The 18,571-nt window shown below is 34.1% G+C and overlaps 1 protein-coding gene and 1 long non-coding RNA gene across 3 annotated transcripts; one reads left to right on the top strand and one right to left on the bottom strand.

The window, feature by feature from the left end:
- Positions 1 to 235: 235 nt before the first annotated feature.
- On the top strand, positions 236 to 1,845 carry LOC123884629. Its single transcript, XR_006800888.1, has 2 exons — positions 236 to 372; positions 1,578 to 1,845. It is a non-coding gene; the product is annotated as an uncharacterized LOC123884629 (long non-coding RNA).
- Positions 1,846 to 4,302: 2,457 nt separating this feature from the next.
- Positions 4,303 to 13,585, bottom strand: LOC123884627. Of its 2 annotated transcripts, XM_045933768.1 has the most exons (2): positions 13,019 to 13,585; positions 4,303 to 4,392 (listed from the first exon to the last, which is right to left on the bottom strand). In XM_045933768.1, exons 1-2 carry the CDS (start codon positions 13,449 to 13,451, stop codon positions 4,310 to 4,312), a joined length of 516 nt encoding a protein of 171 aa, XP_045789724.1. In that variant the 5' UTR covers positions 13,452 to 13,585; the 3' UTR covers positions 4,303 to 4,309. The 2 variants fall into 2 exon arrangements, with proteins under 2 accessions (XP_045789724.1, XP_045789723.1); XM_045933767.1 differs by lacking the exon at positions 4,303 to 4,392 and having other exon boundaries at positions 12,680 to 13,578.
- Between the last annotated feature and the right edge of the window lie 4,986 nt (positions 13,586 to 18,571).

Genomic DNA, 18,571 nt, shown 5'->3' on the forward strand with positions numbered 1-18,571 from the left:
TATTATTATTATTATGTGATTAATTGTGTTTATGTGTTTTTGGGGGTATAATAGTCATTAGTACTTTTAATTGGTTATGAGTTTTTAGATTGATTAGGATTAAGATATCTAATTAATTAATTAGGATTGGTGGGCTTAGTGTGTTTTGGGCCCAAAAATGAAAATGAGAAATTAATAAATAAAAAGGGTAGTTTAAGTAGTGAGGTAATGAAATTAGGTTTAAAAGAGAAAGTTAATAAATATGAGTATTTGGTCATAAAAAGGGAAAAACGTAAAAGAAGGGCTTTGGAGAGTTCTTGAAGAAAAATCAAGAGTGGAAGAACAAGCTTAAGAATTAAAGAGGAAGATCAAAGTTTCCAACAAATTGTTAAGGTAAGAGAGTGATTATGGAATTCTTTGAGACGAGCTTAATGAGAGGGGAGGAAACCTTTTCCTCCATTCCCAAACTCTCTTCATCTTATTTGGGTTTTGGTTGGGGATTTGGGAATATGATTTAATTCCAAAGCTTTATGTGTTGATATGTGATTCTTCATGCTTTATTATGACTAATGAGTAAAAATCCATGAATTAATGAGTTGTTTGATGATTTTAAGTTGTTTTAAGTGCTTTTGAATAAGCTATAAGTTAACTAATTGATTGGTATGTGTTTTAGAACCTTTAAACTTCATTTTCGTGGGTTTTAAGTGATTATTTGAGCAATTCTGCAGATTCGCGTCGAAAACTGGCCGACGCTATGACCGACGCTACTGTTTGTTTGATTTTTTTTAACTTTTCTTGACTTATGCACCCAGAACCTATTTTCCACAGTTTTTCGTGTAGATTCTGTTTCCGGAGTTAGTTTTTTGAGATAAGGCTTGGTTTATACAGTTTGCTTATTTGTTGACATACTTTATATATATTTGATTATTTCGTATGCTTATTTGATTGAATTTACTTCTCATTTATTGAAGCATGACTTGGGAGTATTTATTAGGTTTCGAAAAGATGTTTATGAGTAATTTAATAAGTGTATACTTGTTAATTGTTTTGTAATAATTGATTGTTGTGTTGATGAATGAGATATTATAGTTGAGACATGATGATGAGTATTATTGGATTATGTTATCCATTTATCATGATGATTTATAGTTGAGTAGTATCATATGTTTGATACTTGATCATTCATGCATTCCATTAATGCATTATAGTTGAGCATCCTTTGTGATGATATTGTTGAGATAGTTGAGATTTGGATTCGGTTGGTCCAATATAGTTGAGCTAGACGGTACCACATGCACTTAGTAAATGTTAAGAGAATACTTCATTGTTGTGACATTAGTTTGCATTTAGGAGATGAAGGTGTTCATTCTTAATTGCTATATGATATTGACATTAATGAATTGTACTTTTTGATAAGCATTAATGAATTGTACTTGATTATTTGTGATTTAATCTTGTATTTAATTGTGACGGGAGACAATTGTAGTTTTTGTGCTTAATTAATTAAAGTGTTTTGTATGCATGATTACTTACACTTTATGTGAATTTCAATAACTAACTCTCTGTTTTGTGTATGTGTTGGACCGTTGGGGGTTCAGGTTCCCAGGTCAAGGATACTGCTGTCGAGGAGTAGTTGTTTGATTGCTTGCTTGCTTATTTTGGCGAGGAGATTGGCGAGATGCCTCTCCGTTTATTTTGTTTTATTTATTTTGGGATGTAATAATAGTACTTAGTGTCGCTCTGGTAGTGTGACACCGGAACATGTTGATATTTACTTTATATCTTATATATGTCGGATGTATGTGGCTTTGATAGCCTTACTTTCATATGTGAAATTTATGTTATGAAATGCATGAGTAATTCATATGATGAGTATTATGAAAAATGATTAATTGGATATTTGAGATAAATGCATGATTAGTCTTTAGGACAGGTGTTTTTCATTCTGCTGCTTTGTAAATGAATATATCATGTATGATCGTATGTTCTCATTTAAAATGTAATACTCTAAATGTCCACATGTTTATTTATTTAAGTTAATAAATACGCGTATGGGGTTTAGGGTGTTACATTCAGTTTCAATTGCCACCAAGAAATAGAAGACCACCACAGAGCCTTAATGACTTTATAACTGGAAGTGACCTAAGACATTTGATGAAGCAGCAAAATCACAAGTGTGGAGGGATGCTGTGAATCAGGAGATAGATGCTATTGAAAAGAATAAAACTTGGAAGCTAACCACCCTACCAGAAGGAGCTTATATCATAGGTGTAAAGTGAAATTACAAGACAAAGTATAATGAAAAGGGAGAGGTTGACAAGTATAAAGTCAGATGGGATACCATCAGAACTATTATAGATTATGATGAGGTATTTTCTCCAGTTGCCAGATGGGATACCATCAGAACTATTATAGCTTTGGCTGCTAAAGAAAATTGGAAAGTATTTCAATTAGATGTGAAAAGTGCTTTCTTACATGGTGAGTTGATTGAAGATATATATGTGGAACAACCACTTGGATATCAGAAAGAAAATGATAAAGTGTACAAGCTAAGAAAAACACTGTATGGTTTGAAGCAAACTCCAAGAGCTTGGTACAGTAAAATTGAAACCTACTTCAAACTTGAAAATTTTGAAAATTGCTCCTCTAAACATACCTTATTTGTGAAATATGGTAATGGTGGAAAGATACTTATTGTTAGTCTATATGTTGATGATCTCATATATCCTGGCAATGATGCTCTGATGATGGATGAATTTAAAATTCAATGCAAAAGAAGTTTACAATGACAGATTTGGGAAAAATGAAGTACTTCCTTAGAGTAGAAGTAACACAGTCAAAAAAAGGTATATTCATTAATCAACACAAGTATGCTTCAAAGATTTTGAGTAGATTTGGTATGGAGAACTGCAATAAAGTAAGTAGCCCCATTGTTCCTGGTTGCAAGCTTGTAAAAGATGAAAATGGAAAAGTTACTGATGCAAAAGAATTCAAACAAATGGTTGGTAGCTTAATGTACCTACTAGCAACAAGACCTGATTTAGCTTATTCTGTATGCCTAGTTGCTAGATACATGGATAGACCTACTAAATTGCATGTTGCAGCCATAAAGAGAATTTTAAGGTACTTGAAAGGAACCCTGACTGGTGGAATCTTATACAAGAGTGAAGCTGGAAAATTGCTTGAGCTTGTTGGTTGGTCAGACTCTGACTATGCTGCAGACTTGAATGACATGAAATCTACATCTGGTTATGTGTTTATGTTGGGTTCAGGTGCCATTTCTTGGTCTTCAAAGAAGCATCTCATTGTTACTTTATCAACCACTGAAGCTGAATATGTAGCAGCTGCCTCATGTGCTTGTCAATGCTTATGGTTGAGAAATGTTTTGAAACATTTGGCACATAATCAAATTAGCTATACAAAGATCTACTGTGATAATAGTTCTATTATTAAGCCGTCAAAGAACCCTATCATGCATGGTAGGTGTAAGCATATAAACATCAAGTTTCACTTCTTGAGAAACCTTGTGAAGGAAGAAACAATGGAGCTTACTTATTGTAATTCACAGGATCAACTAGATGATCTATTGACTAAACCATTGAAGCCGGAATCATTTCTCAAACTTAAAACTGGTTTAGGAATGATAGGAGTGTAAGTCAGGTCAAGTTGTACTGCTGCATTGCACAACTGATTCAAGGCAGGGCGAGGCCTGCAATATTTGGAAGCAAGGCGCACGCATGAGCATTGTCCAGTTTGTGCTTTGTCTAAAGCTTTAGTGTTCTGCTTCCTTTTGCTTTCTTTGTGTCATGTTTTAGTTGTTTACCCTTTAATTGTTGTGTAATTGTTCAATTAGGGGAAATTATGTTGTATATAGTGTTGGGATTGGGCCTTATGCTTAAGCCAAAGTTGTGTAGTTTGTTCTAGGCCCAATGTACTCAAACTATACAAGCCTCTTGGCATGTGTTAGTAAGATGAGATTGGCCATTTGTTACAACACCTTAGTTTTCTACCAATAATAAGTAAAGACAAACAAATAATACACAAAAATATAATTAGACACGAGATTTTAGTTAGTCCTAATTTAAAGACATATATGAGCGGTCGAAACTACTTAATAATTTAAATATACCTAAAAATTAAGTTTTTTTCTTAGTCCGAGAGAATAGGGCCAAACTATAGTATATATAACTAGAATTCAGCCGAGAGATAAAGGCTAACCAATGATTATTTCAACCCGTCCTTAAAAAAAGAAGATTAATTCAACCCGAATTTGTCTTCAAATAGAAATCAGTCTCTTTAATTATTTGGTGATTAATCATGATCTATAACATTAATTTCTAGGTCCAACAAGTGCATCTTCCATGGTTTTCAAAGCTCCTTGAATTCTCTGACCCATCTCATCCAAGCCAGAACCAATGAAAATACTCCAGTTTCCACCCTTCAACCGGTGCAATTTCATAAAGTCACTCAATCACACATCCATCATCTTTTTCCCATTTTGTTTTATTTTTGACTTTCTCTTTATTTTATCTTGTAAAATGTAAATGAATTATTATTATTATTATTATTATTATTATTATTATTATTATTATTATTATTATTATTATTATTATTATTATTATTATTATTTCAATATGGCTGTGGCATTGTTGATAGTAACTACTACTACTATACCTTCAAATTGTTTTCTTGTATTAGGAAATTGAAACAAGCTTGTATTGTAGGTAATTAAATGATGTACCCATTTTGATGTATATATCCTTTGTGTTTGAGCTCCACCCAGTATGGGCTAAAAAGTTGATAATTTAATTTCCATTTTGATCAATAAAAAACATAACACTTATGTTATGGAAAAATGTGAAATGAAAGAGAATTATGAGAGAATGACATAATAGGGAGGGGGTTACGTACATATTGGGTGGGGGGTGTAGATGTGATTCATAGGTTAAAAAAAGAAGGAGAATGTTAATTTGTGCCCTTAAGGCACATGTTAAAGAAGCAAAAATAGAAATTATTAAATGTTAATTTGTGCATTTTGACTTTTGAAGCATTAAATTTCTTGTATCATTAAATGATAAATTTCTATTTTGATATATCTTAACATGTGCTCTAAGGGCACATGTTAACAAGACCCAAAAAAGAAATAAGGTGGTTGTGATATGATCTATAAACCTGCATTGTTAATCAAGAAACGGCATTAAATATATGTCGGATCGGATAGGAGGAAAATTGAATGCATCACTGCCATGCTAGCTGCAAATATTAATTAGAAAGGGTAATGTAATACTACTACTACCACTACTCAATGTATAGTATTTTTTTTTGTTTTTTGTATCCAAACAAAAGTTACTTTATGACATGAACCATGGTGCATTGCCATTCTTGTTTACGGTCTTTTTCTCATATTGTATATCTCGAGGTTATGTTCTGTAGATATATTATTTTCTAGTCATTACTTGTTCAGATTTGCATCCTAGTAATTTCCTTTTGGGGTCATGCTAACCGGTGACTCCGGGGCACTGGTTAAGGAAGTCAAAAAAAGAAAGTTTTGAAAAGAAAATGTTGTGGCAAGTGTGAGTGGTTAAGTCCCACATTGCTTAGAAAAGTGGAGGTTGAACACTTTATAAGTGAGATGACCCATAAACCTAACACCTTAAGGTTTTGGGTAAGAGTGTGGTGTCCAACTACCTTGTAGAGTTGTTCTTAAGCCCAATGTGGATGATCCCCCGGCTGCCCCCTCGTGATGACCCAACAGTGGTATCAGAGCTGATGGTTCGACGAAGGGTTGAACTGGCTCCTTGTATCGAAAGTCTTCCTGACAAAGGTGGTCAGGCGGCGAGTCCCGTGGAGCAGTGTGGCTTACGGCGGTACAAGTGTATGATGAAGAAAGCTTCCGCTTGAGGGGGAGCATATCCAAGAATGGATGGACTCACACTTGAGGGGGAGATTGTTGTGGCAAGTGTGAGTGGTTAAGTCCCACATTGCTTAGAAAAGTGGAGGTTGAACACTTTATAAGTGAGATGACCCATAAACCTAACACCTTAAGGTTTTGGGTAAGAGTGTGGTGTCCAACTCACTTGTAGAGTTGTTCTTAAGCCCAATGTGGATGATCCCCCGGCTGCCCCCTCGTGATGACCCAACAGTGGTATAAGAACAACTCTACAAGTGAGTTGGACACCACACTCTTACCCAAAACCTTAAGGTTTTGGGTAAGAGTGTGGTGTCCAACTCACTTGTAGAGTTGTTCTTAAGCCCAATGTGGATGATCCCCCGGCTGCCCCCTCGTGATGACCCAACAGTGGTATCAGAGCTGATGGTTCGACGAAGGGTTGAACTGGCTCCTTGTATCGAAAGTCTTCCTGACAAAGGTGGTCAGGCGGCGAGTCCCGTGGAGCAGTGTGGCTTACGACGGTACAAGTGTATGATGAAGAAAGCTTCCGCTTGAGGGGGAGCATATCCAAGAATGGATGGACTCACACTTGAGGGGGAGATTGTTGTGGCAAGTGTGAGTGGTTAAGTCCCACATTGCTTAGAAAAGTGGAGGTTGAACACTTTATAAGTGAGATGACCCATAAACCTAACACCTTAAGGTTTTGGGTGAACAAGTGGTGTGTCTCCCACAAAGGCGTGTTGCTCAAAAGAACAAGTGCCACAAAAGTGAATGCTCCTCGCTTGACCCTCCCCCGATTGTTGCGCTAACAAATGGTATCAGAGCCTTTGGTTTCAAGAAAGGGACCGGCTTACTTGTATCGAAAAGTACCCCACATGGTAATGGGTAAGTGTCCCACATGTGGGTAAAAGAGTGTTCCGTTGAAGTGAGTCAACGGCGGTACAAAGTGTATGTGGAAGAAAGAGCTTCCACTTGAGGGGAGCATTGTAGACTCACACTTGAGGGGGAGTGTTGAAAATATAACAAGTGTGAGTTTGTGGAAATAGTCCCACATTGGATAGGAATGTGGTGACTTGAGCATTTATAAGTGGGAGAACCCACTCACCTATCACCTTAAGGTTTTGGGTGAACAAGTGGTGTGTCTCCCACAAAGGCGTGTTGCTCAAAAGAACAAGTGCCACAAAAGTGAATGCTCCTCGCTTGACCCTCCCCCGATTGTTGCGCTAACAGAAAAGAACATTTTTTAAACTTTTGAGGAGTTGACTGCACAAACTCCAATGTCAAATTACTATTTTTGCATTCTTAACCAGTGCCCCCTTTAACATTTTCCTTTTGATTTAGCTTCGCCCTTCCATTTTTCTTGTGTTTGTTGAATATAATTCATGATTTCAAGTTACGAAGGTTTAATACCACAAAAACACAAGTTATAGGATGATGTGAATATCTTATGAATGTGTATATAGCATTTTATATATAACCAGAACATCGACTCGTGCGATGCACGGGTCTAATTAACTGTAAGATATGTAATTATAAATTACAATATGATAATTGCAATAATATAAGGTAAATGAAAATTTTTGAGTAAAATTAAACGATAATTCTTACAATAATTTTGGATAAATATATATACAAAGGAAGGTATATTACGGAAACTTTCTTATAGACCACATTCGAAGTCTTAGTCGTATTTTCGCCGTCATCGTCGATGATCAATATTTTTAATCCTTCTCTAGAAGTAACTCTTGAAATCGCAACATACAGCTGACCATGTGAAAACACTGGCGACGGAAGATATATCCCAACATGCTTTAAAGATTGTCCCTGTCTCTTATTAATAGTCATCGCAAAAAAAATCATTAAGGAAATTGTCTCCGCTGAAGTTTAAAAGGAATTCTTACGTTAGATGGTGTTAGAGAAAATCTAGGTATGAAAACCTGATCACCAATATTACTTCCTGAAATAATTTTTCCTTCAAGAGCACGTTTTCTCAATCTTGTAATAATAAGTCTTGTTACATTACATAATCCTAATTTTTTATTCAAATTCCTTAATAACATAACAGGAAATCCAACTTTAAGTCTCAACTTGTGATTTGGGAGTCCCGACGTGGAAATCGTGTTCAAAAATTCGGGAGTATGAACATCATCCACTGTTTGACCATCTACATTATGTGCGAGTGGTGTATCATAACTCAAATATGTTTTTTCTTCACCAGAAATTAAATCCAACATATAATCATTTATTGTGTCGACTATTGAATTTTTAGGAGTTAATATAGCTCTATTTTGGAAATCAAGAGGATCACCTGAATTTGAAATCAATAAATCTGATGGAATATCAAGTTCTAAATCATCGTCGTTGTCATCTCCAATTTCTCCATCGCCAACACCCAAAACCAATTCAGAAAACAATCTTCTTTGATCCGGAAAGGTTAGGATACATTGTTAGCAAAAGAAACAAATGTGAATCACTGATTTTTTTCGTAATTAATAATATAGTCACGTTGATATATACATGGAGTCAACTACTATTTGCATAAATATCACATTGATATATATATTTGCAGTAATACGATCAACCATACTCCCAATATGAACAAACTTTTAAGTTCAGAAATACATAAAAAAAAGTATATTTTTGTTAGCATGCTTAGTTAAAAAAAGTAACTTTAAAATTCAATGATTTTTTTCTTTCCGTAAAAAAATACACTAAGAAAATGGTTAACATATTTAGTTAATTAGTAAAAAATATTGAATTAGGATAAAAAAATATAATTTTTTTCGAAAAATAAAACACTAAGAAAATATATGATTTGATGATTTGCTAGATTTCTAATTATCGATTTTTAGCTTATATAATTAACTTATAACATTTGTTGAGATGCTATTTCAAGTATCGTATAAGCTGATATCTTATAGCTTTTTACATTTTATTTCATTTTTACACTTAAAAATATAATAACTACCCACTAACCATGTACTTTTATGTCATGTTGTACTTGCAACAACTAAATTTGTCAAACACTTTGGGTCTGTTTGGTAAAAATAAGCTATAAGCTAGCTGATAGCTTATAAGATAGCTAATAGCTGAAAAACTAGCTAATTGAAATTATAGTATTTGGTAAAATTAGCTTTTAAAGTGGTTAATTAATATAAAATGACATAATTGATAGCAGATAGTTTCTTTTTTAGAGTGAGTAGTTATTAAGTTAAAGGGTAAAAATGGAATAAAGTGTAAAAAGCTATAAGCTATAAGCTCAAACGCTACTTGAAATAGCATCTGAAAAAAAGCTATAAGCTAGTAAAAAAACTTGTTACCAAACACCTCTAATTTTTTGAAACAAGCTTATAAACTCATAAAATAAACTATAAGCTAGCTTATTTGTGTTACCAAACACATCCTTTAATTTCATTCTACCTTGTCATTAGCTAGCAGCTATAACCTAGTTTTTCGGTATCGGTGTCTACCCGTGTCCTCAATTAACAAGTTGTAGATGAGTCCCTACAATAATATATGTAGCTTAATTACCTTAGAACCAGTGTAGCCACTTGCTCCAAGAACACCAACACGAACATAGTTTTGTGAAGTTGTTGTTATACCACTCTTGATCGAACACTTAATATGTGACTTCACATTGTGTTTTGTTATCAAGTCCTGAATACAATCAAACACAAAATTTGGTTTTTTTGTTTTTTTTTTTTTTGAAGAAGCTAAATTAGGCCATTCAAATTAGCACCGGAGAGATTCGAACCTTAGACATTAAGGAGAAATACACTGCCGTGTCAGGTCTCAAACCAATACCATCGGAGCAACTCATTTGATTATTTTATTATTACTGGTGAAAAGATAAAAATAACCTGGATAGAATAAAAATGAATAAAAAGATGAATTGAATACCTTGTTGGAACAGTGAGTTCTGTTAAAACAAATGGAACTGAAAGCAGTTGCGCTCATTTTTTATCTCCGGCGGCTAAAAGAGAATGTTGCAGAGAAACGACAGAGACAAGTGCAAAGCAAGATTCTACTGTTGTTAACTGGTCGGTCTTCTTGGCTCAGTTCAGGTGTTGAGAACTGAGCGTCTTAGCTGTGGAGGAGCACCTGGAGGCGACGACGCAAGTAGCAATTGACGGCAACGGCACCAGCGGCGGAGGCTGGAGGGAAAAGGAGGTTTTCGAGTTTCAAAGCCTTTCACGGTTTTCATAAGAAAGAAAATAAAAAAGTTGAAAATAGAATGTGTTTTTTTTTTTATAAGAAAAAAATGTTAAATATTTTTTTTTATAAAAAAACTTAAGTTAAGGGATCGTACCAGAGTCCAAGACAGGGAAGATCTTAGAGTTTAAAGAGTGTTTAGAAAAGTATTTATATTTACCTGACTCCAAATACACTAGCGGGGCTTAAAATTCAAGATATGTTTGTATTGAATCAAATAAAATAATAAATGATTAAGGCTCATTTTGATTAGCTTATTTTTGAGTTTATGGGAAATAACTTATGCAAATAAATAAGTTTTTATATATTAGTTATTATCATGAGCTTTTCAAGGTAGTTTATAAGAAAACAACTTATAAAGATTCAAATTTTGTCATTGAAAGCTTACAAATCAACATAAAATTCTATTTATTTGCGTAACTTATTTTCATAATAAATAAAATAACCCAAATCCAAAAAAGCCCTATATATTTTTGGTTCTTCTAAATACATTAACTTTTATTTCTAGTCCTTTTAAATAATTTTTTAAACTTTGGTCCTCTATATTTTTTGTTTTCAATTTAAATCTCTATTTTTTTATAAAACTTTTTGTCGCATGTTCCATCTGAGTTTTCTTTATATGACATATAATGGATGAGACTTTAAAACATAATTAGGTTAATAATTTAACTATTTAATGATCCGTTCTTGCTAACATTTTATTGGAATCTCAATGGCCATAAAAGAATTTGGAGTCCATCAGATTAAAAGAAGAAGAAAAAAGGAAGTGGTAGAAAAGATTAGAAGATATATGGAATTAAGTAAAAAAAAAAAATATATATATATATATATATATATATATATATATATATATATATATATATATATATATATATATATAGGGGGCTGCTAACTTAGACCCAGTTGGGTCTAAGTTAGCAAGGTGCACCTTTTCAGTTGGACCAAAATACCCATTCTTTTTAATTAATTAACCAAATTACCATCAATGGACGCGGATCCAGTGTCGCGCGCGTACCGCAGGACCATGGTTACAGGCCGTTGATTTCCATCAGACAGCCAAGCTCTGATCTCATCAAGACTGTCTGATCAATCAGACAGCCCAGATCATCCGAATCCATCAGATTCCAGCGCGTGCACCACACTGGATTACACCCTGGAGAGAAGAATCTACTTTTTAAAAGCAGGACACGTGTCGCTGTCTGATTGGCTGGGCGTGATTTTTTTCCATTTAATACTTTGAACTCAATTATTTCGTTGTAAATTAATTTTTTATTTTTTATTTTTATACCAAAATTCATAATTTTTTTTTCTCTACAAATAGAGACTTGGTTCGTTTGATTTGGACACAGAAAAAAAAACCCAATTTTTCACTACCTTAATCTCATTTTTCACTACCTTACATCAACTCACTGAAACCATTCTACCAGGAAAATGGTTTCAGAGTACAAATCTCTGAAACCATTCTACCAGCTAAATGGTTTCAGAAGCAAATAACTAAGAATCAACTTACTGAAACCATTCTACCAGCAAAATGGTTTCAGAAGCAAACACAATTAATAAATTACTCACTGAAACCATTCTACCAGTAAAATAGTTTCAGAGTACAACTATGTGCAACCATTCTACAAGTTAAATGGTTTCAGAAACAAATAACTAATAATCAACTTACTGAAACCATTCTACCAGCAAAATGGTTTCAGATTACAACTCTCTGAAACAATTGTACCAGATAAATGGTTTCAGAAGCAAACACAATTAATAAATTACTCATTGAAACCATTCTACCAGTAAAATGGTTTCAGAATACAACTATGTGCAACCATTCTACCAGTAAAATGGTTTCAGAAGCAAACATTAGTTTTTAATTACCGTTTTATCTCATTTAATTAACTAAAAATAGTTTCAGATCTCCAAAAATTTCATAAAATATACCAAAAGTTCCAGAATATTATCTACTATTTTCCTGGTATAATGGTTTCAGTGAGTTGGTTGAGTGGTGCGTGTTAAATTACAACACACAAGTAACGTATTTAGTAGACAAAAAATGAGATTAAGGTAGTGAAAAATTGCATTTTTTTTCGGTGTCCAAATCAAACGAACCAAGTCTCTATTTGTAGGAAAAAAAAAATTATGAATTTTGGTACAAAAATAAAAAAATAAAAAATTAATTTACAACGAAATAATTGAGTTCAAAGTATTAAATGAACAAAAATCACGTCCAGCCAACCATTGTGTGACACGTGTCCTACTTTTAAAAAGCAAATATTTCTCTCTCCAGGGTGTAATCCAGTGTGGCGCACGCGCTGGAATCTGATGGATCAGGATGATCTGGGCTGTCTAATTGATCAGACAGTCTTGATGAGATCAGATCTTGGCTGTCTGATGGAAATCAACGGTCTGTAACCATGGTCCTTCAGTACGCGCGCGACACTGGATCCGCGTCTATTAATGGGTATTTTGGTTAATTAATTAAAAAGAATGGGTATTTTGGTCCAATTGAAAAGGTGCACCTTGCTAACTTAGACCTAACTAGGATCTAAGTTAGAAAACCCCATATATATATATATATATATATATATATATGTGGAATAATCAGCATAAGAAATAGAATCATAAACACTTTAAAATTAATCAAGCTTATTTTTTTATACAAATACAAAACAATACTACTTTTAGTCCTCCGATTCATAGTGAAATAAGGCCAAACTATAGTATATATAAATATAACTAGAATTCAGCTGAGAGATAAAGGTTGACCAATGATTAAATAAAGGCAGACCAATGATTATTTCAACCTGAATTTGAGTTCAAATAGAAATCAAGCTCTTTATTTGGTAATCAATGATCTATAACATTAATTTCTAGGTCCAACAAGTGCATCTTGCATGGTTTTCAAAGCTCCTTGAATTCTATGACCCATCTCATCCAAGCCAGAACCAATGAGAAGATCAAGATCCTCCAATTTCCACCCTTCAACTGGTTCAACTTCATAAAGCCACTCAATCAAACATCCATCATCTTTTTCCAGTACCTTAATCGTTGAAACATAGTTATGCAATCCAACATTTCCATCAATAATTGAATAGCTAAATACCCTTTGAATGGGATCAATTGATAGAAGTTTTTCCTTTGTCCAATTCAAGGTTTGTTTGCCATGTTCATCAACTGGAGTCTTGAAACCGCCACAAAATCGAACGCAACCGGGTTTGCCAGATATTCCTTCAAGAGGAATGCATGAGAGAGTTGGAAACCATTTGTCAAGGCCAAAAAAATCCTCTAAAAGTGGCCATACTTGTTCTGTTTTGCATCCTAGTAATTCTGTTTTGGCTATGCCCTTCCATTTTTCTTGTGTTTGTTGTTTAGAATTCATGATTTCTAAGTTAGGAAGTTTCAATATCACACAAACACAAGTTATAGGAGGATGTGAATATCTTATGAATGTACATAGCCTTCTATATATAATAGAAAGAAAATAGAAACTTCTTTTGTTTATTGTTTATTCAGAAATTATAAATTGTGTGTTTAAATTTTATTAAAGGTTTAAATTTTAAAAAACTTAAGGTTATTATTTATAATAAAAAATAGACGCTAGTCCTTTGTTTACCGAGAAATTGTTAATTGTGTGTTTGGATTGACACTGAGCTTAGAAAAGTCACAATGACACTATTATTTTATTAAAACTAATTCGTATTAGTCGGTCTTTGTGCCGCATACCAAATTTTTTTTAATTATTTTTTTATTGAAGCTCTAAATTGTTATTAAAATCATGGTGACACGACTTGATTTCATCAAATTCACCGTTGAACGGAATATACAATCATTTTTATTTTTATTTTTTGGTACATAAAGTCAATTTTTTTTTTTTTTTTGTAAATACGAATTTGCAAAACCATCATAAACTCACATAAATAAGTGAGAGAGTAGGGGATCGAATACCGGTCACTGCGTTCAACCGAAGAATTTCAGCATTTTTTTGTTAGTTGAGCTAGGAGTGGCATAAATTCATCTTCTTCTTTTTTTCTTTTTTTTTTATCACCAATATCTGATTCACAAGACTGCCTAATCTGATCCGGGGTCAATTTTAGGATCACGTGATCATATAGTCACACTCACATAATTGTCGATTACTTATGAAATAATTAAAAGAATAAAATAAAAATTCAAATTTGTGAGTGTGACAAAAAAATTATATTTGATCACGTGATCGTATAAGAATAATCCGATGCACTAAATACGAAGAAATGTCGTGTGTGTACTATGTGGGGTAGAACCTATGCATGGTTATAGCATGATCATTGAATAATATTAGTGGTGTTGTAAGGAACCCGGACTCGGGGGTTCAATCATTGCTAACTTCAAAAGTTGATAAACTAACGGATAAGTAATATGTCTTTTAGTTTCAACCTATTTTTTTGAAAGATTCCTTATCCCCTTCAAAGATGCAAATTCATCAATCCTTCGCATATCAACGATGTAAGTCTCAAGTTGATTATCAAACATCACCAATCTAAAATTGATTTGGATTTTAGTTTGGGTCAGTGGTGCAACAGAAAAAAAAATGAAGGGGTTCAAAATATAAATGAAGGGGTTCAAAATATAAATTACTGTATGTAGGAACATATGTGTATATGTCCATGGGACCCCTTACTTATATGTGCAGCCGCCCCTTAATAAGACATTGGCCAATTATTGTACTTCAGTTGGCAAGACATGCTAGTTGTCCAATTATTGTACTTCTATCAAACAAATAACTATCAAACAAATAAGTAAGATAGTTGAGCTAAAGGTTAAGATGGTTGAGTTAAGGGTTAAAGAGTAGGTAGAGATGGCAAAAAAACCTAAATCCGAGAGACCCACCCGAACTTAAACCCAAGTCAACGGGCGAAATCCGATTTGACTGGGTTTGAGTTTGGGTTCGGGTGACACCCGATAATATGGGTGTGGGTTTGGTATCAGTCAAACCCACATCCAAAACCCATACACCCACCCGAAATATTTTATAATTACCTAATTATCCCCATAGTCTCCCTCAATTTCCTTGGAAGACCTTAAATTTTAGTTGTAATTTAATTTCTTGAGAACATAAACTTAAGTAAACAACCATAAATAAATAAAAATTGTGATTAATTATGTCGTTCAAATTTATTGAAAACGGGGTTAACATATTATGATTCCTAACTTTTATCACAATTGAAACACATGCTTTAGTGGTTGAAATGCGTTACTGTAAGTAAGACATGGGATATGATCAATTATATTGACAACAAGGTGTCAAAATTTATTTGACATCAAATATCATCCGTTGTTTACATTTGATCTAAAGGTATAAAGTCACCATTAAAATAATTTATGTGGTACAACTCACACTCTATCACCTAATAAAAAATAAATCTTTACCATTAAAAATCATTATTATGGACTTCCTTATTTACTTCCCTCAAATTTTTAACCCGTCCATACACACTAGTAAAAAAAGAATTTATTTACTTCCTTATTTACTTCCCTCAATTAGTCAATGCAAATAGTTAAATTTATTTTTTATCTCTATAAATATTTTAAATTTGATTTTTAATCTCTATAAAAAATTTCAGAAACTTTTGATCCTAAACTATTTTCTGTCATGATTTTTTATTTCTACTTTTCATTCAACTTACATTATGTCCTCACATATATAGTTCAATGATTACATTGACAAATTCAATAATTTTTTTTATCACATTGACAAATTCAATAATTTTTTTTATCAAGTAATCTAATAATTATATTCTTATTACCAACTGAGCTAAGCTTCCGGAGACACAATTAACAACAATAATTTTATTTTGACAAACTATAGTAATTTTTATTTTTGAGGTGACACAATTAAACAAATACTGTATATTTGTATACGTGTGTATTGCTTCATATCTTTAACTTCATGTCTTTCTGGGAACCAGTGTTGACTCGTATAAAAAATAGATTATCTAGGTGAAAGAGTCGTTTTCTTTCTTTTGGTAGTCGTCTGGTTTTACTTAAGTCTGTCTTGATCTCTCTATCTGTCTATGTTATATCCTTCTTCAAAGCTCCCTCAGGTATCAGGGTGTGTGGAGATTTTAGGAAAACTGCTTGGGTAAATTGGAAAACTATGTTTGCGCAAGGAGTACGGAAGACTGAGGATTAGGCAGTTGAGAGAGTTTAACTTGGAACTTTTAGATAAATGGTGTTGGAGGATGTTAGTGGACAGAGAGAGGATGTGGTTTAGAGTGTTGGCAGCTCGGTATAGGGTAGAGGGAGGGAGACTGCGAGATGGAGGGAGGCGCGGGTCTTTGTGGTGGCGAGAGAGAGTGAGCATTAAGGAGGGTGGTGTTGGGCCAGGAAGCAAATGGTTTGGTGATCATGTTGTCAGAAGGGTGGGAGATGGGTCTGGTACTCTCTTCTGGACAGACCTTTGGATGGATGAGACTCCTTTGTGTGAGCGTTTTAGATGCTTGGGTGTGGCGGAGGTGGCTGAGATGTTCTCTCGATGGATGGGGCAACTTGGGTGCGGCGGAGGCAACTAAGGGCATGAGAGCAGGAGATGTTGGGGGAGTCTTAGTCTTTACTCTCTAACATTTCTTTACAGGTACAAACTTCAGATAGGTGGCAGTGACAGCCAGACCCTGATACAGACTACATTGTCCTGGGCGCTTATCAGCTACTGACTACTATTGATTTAGTTACCGTGGATGACGCGAAGCATCTCATTTGGCATCCTCAGGTTCCATTGAAGGTCTCCATCTTTGCGCGGCGTTTACTACGTGACAGGTTACCCACTAAGTCAAACCTGGTCACTCGATGCATTTTATCTTCTGCAGCTCATCTTTGTGTATCTGGATGTGGGGTGGCTAAGTCGGCCTACCACTTATTTATCTCTTGCAGTACTTTTGGTTCTATTTGGGCTTTAGTTCACAATTGGATTGACATTTCATCAACGGGTTTCACTTCTATCCGGGATCATTTTGTTCAGTTACTTACTCAGCTGGTGGATCTAGAGCACGCCGGTCTTTTTTGCAACTCATTTGGCTTGATAGCGTATGGGTTGTGTGGACGGAAAGAAATCATAGATTGTTCAGAGACTCAACCAGTACTTCTCATTAGTGTTGGACAAGATCTAGCTATTTTCTTATAGGTGGTTGAAGACGATGAGAGTTACTTTAGTCTCAAACTATCATAGTTGGTGGTCTAGTCCTTTGCTATATTTGAGCCTTGTATGATTGTTTGTATTTCTTTCAGTGACTATTTGTAAAGTTTGGTCGTCTATCTTTGCACATCTTGTGCTGAGTAGGCTGTTTTTGTTAATATATATTTGGCTTGTTAAAAAAAAAATTAAAAATAAATGATTGGTTTTACGGTAATAATTGTATAGTCTGAATCAAATGTTTTTACTTCCTCTCCACTATATGTATTGACTGAACAAAATAAATCCGTAGGTTGCTTCTTTTATTAGTATGATTTTTGTACCAATTTTTAGTATCTTTCTACACTTTTTTTTTTTTTTTATAATCAAAAATTTATTATAAGGGAGTACAGAAGGGTACTCAAACCCTTACAACAAAGAACACTAAACTAAGTACTCAGAATACAAGACATAGGATTTAAACACCAAAAAGGAAAAGGAGTACAAGTCTTACGCCCATACCGACTAGTGAACCACAACCAAGAATGAAGTTTGATTGTCTCCAATAACGACGAAACATCCGGAATATTGCCCTTCAAAATTACTTTATTGCGAAGATTCAAAATATTCCAAGTGGTTGCCAACCATACAAAGTACCGGATATGACCTTTGTCTTTCATTTTGAACAAATCACCAAATAAAAGAAAATGATCTCTACCTTCGACTCCGGTTTGTAACGATGTCCCTAACCAAGATAAAACTTTGTTCCATACTCCCTTACTAAAAGGACATGAAAAGAAAAGATGTTTTTCGTCCTTGACTTGTTCAAAACACAAGACGCGTGATCGTGATTATTGTTGTGAAGGGAAAAACCATCAAACAGACCTTGTAATTCAGTAAGCTGCCGAGCTTCGTTCACACTCAACGATTCAGACCAATTCCAGCTCCATAATAGCACTAAACCATTTCCTCGCAGACGTTCAGAAACCTTAACATTCTTGATCGCTTCTTTAGCATACAAATCAGGAAAAAGATCACAAAAAGCCTGGTTTCCATACCATTTAAATTGTCAAAACCCAATGTTATTACCATTACCAACGCAACAACTAATATTGGATTTAAACCAACTATAACTCATCCCGCGCCCGGGACTAATAATATCACGCCAACACAAAGAAGAGTGTGCACTAGGCGTAATATCAAGACCACTCAGCAATAGAGAAGGTAGGTGACCATAACGGTAACGAAGCAAGTCAGCCCAAATTGCATTATCATGATTCAAAAAACGCCACTTTCACTTGGTAAGCAAAGCCAAATTAAAGAGTTCGAGATTTTTTACCCCTAAACCACTTTTC

The sequence above is a fragment of the Trifolium pratense genome, linkage group LG5, assembly GCF_020283565.1.
Source record: "Trifolium pratense cultivar HEN17-A07 linkage group LG5, ARS_RC_1.1, whole genome shotgun sequence".
Lineage (NCBI taxonomy): Eukaryota > Viridiplantae > Streptophyta > Magnoliopsida > Fabales > Fabaceae > Trifolium > Trifolium pratense.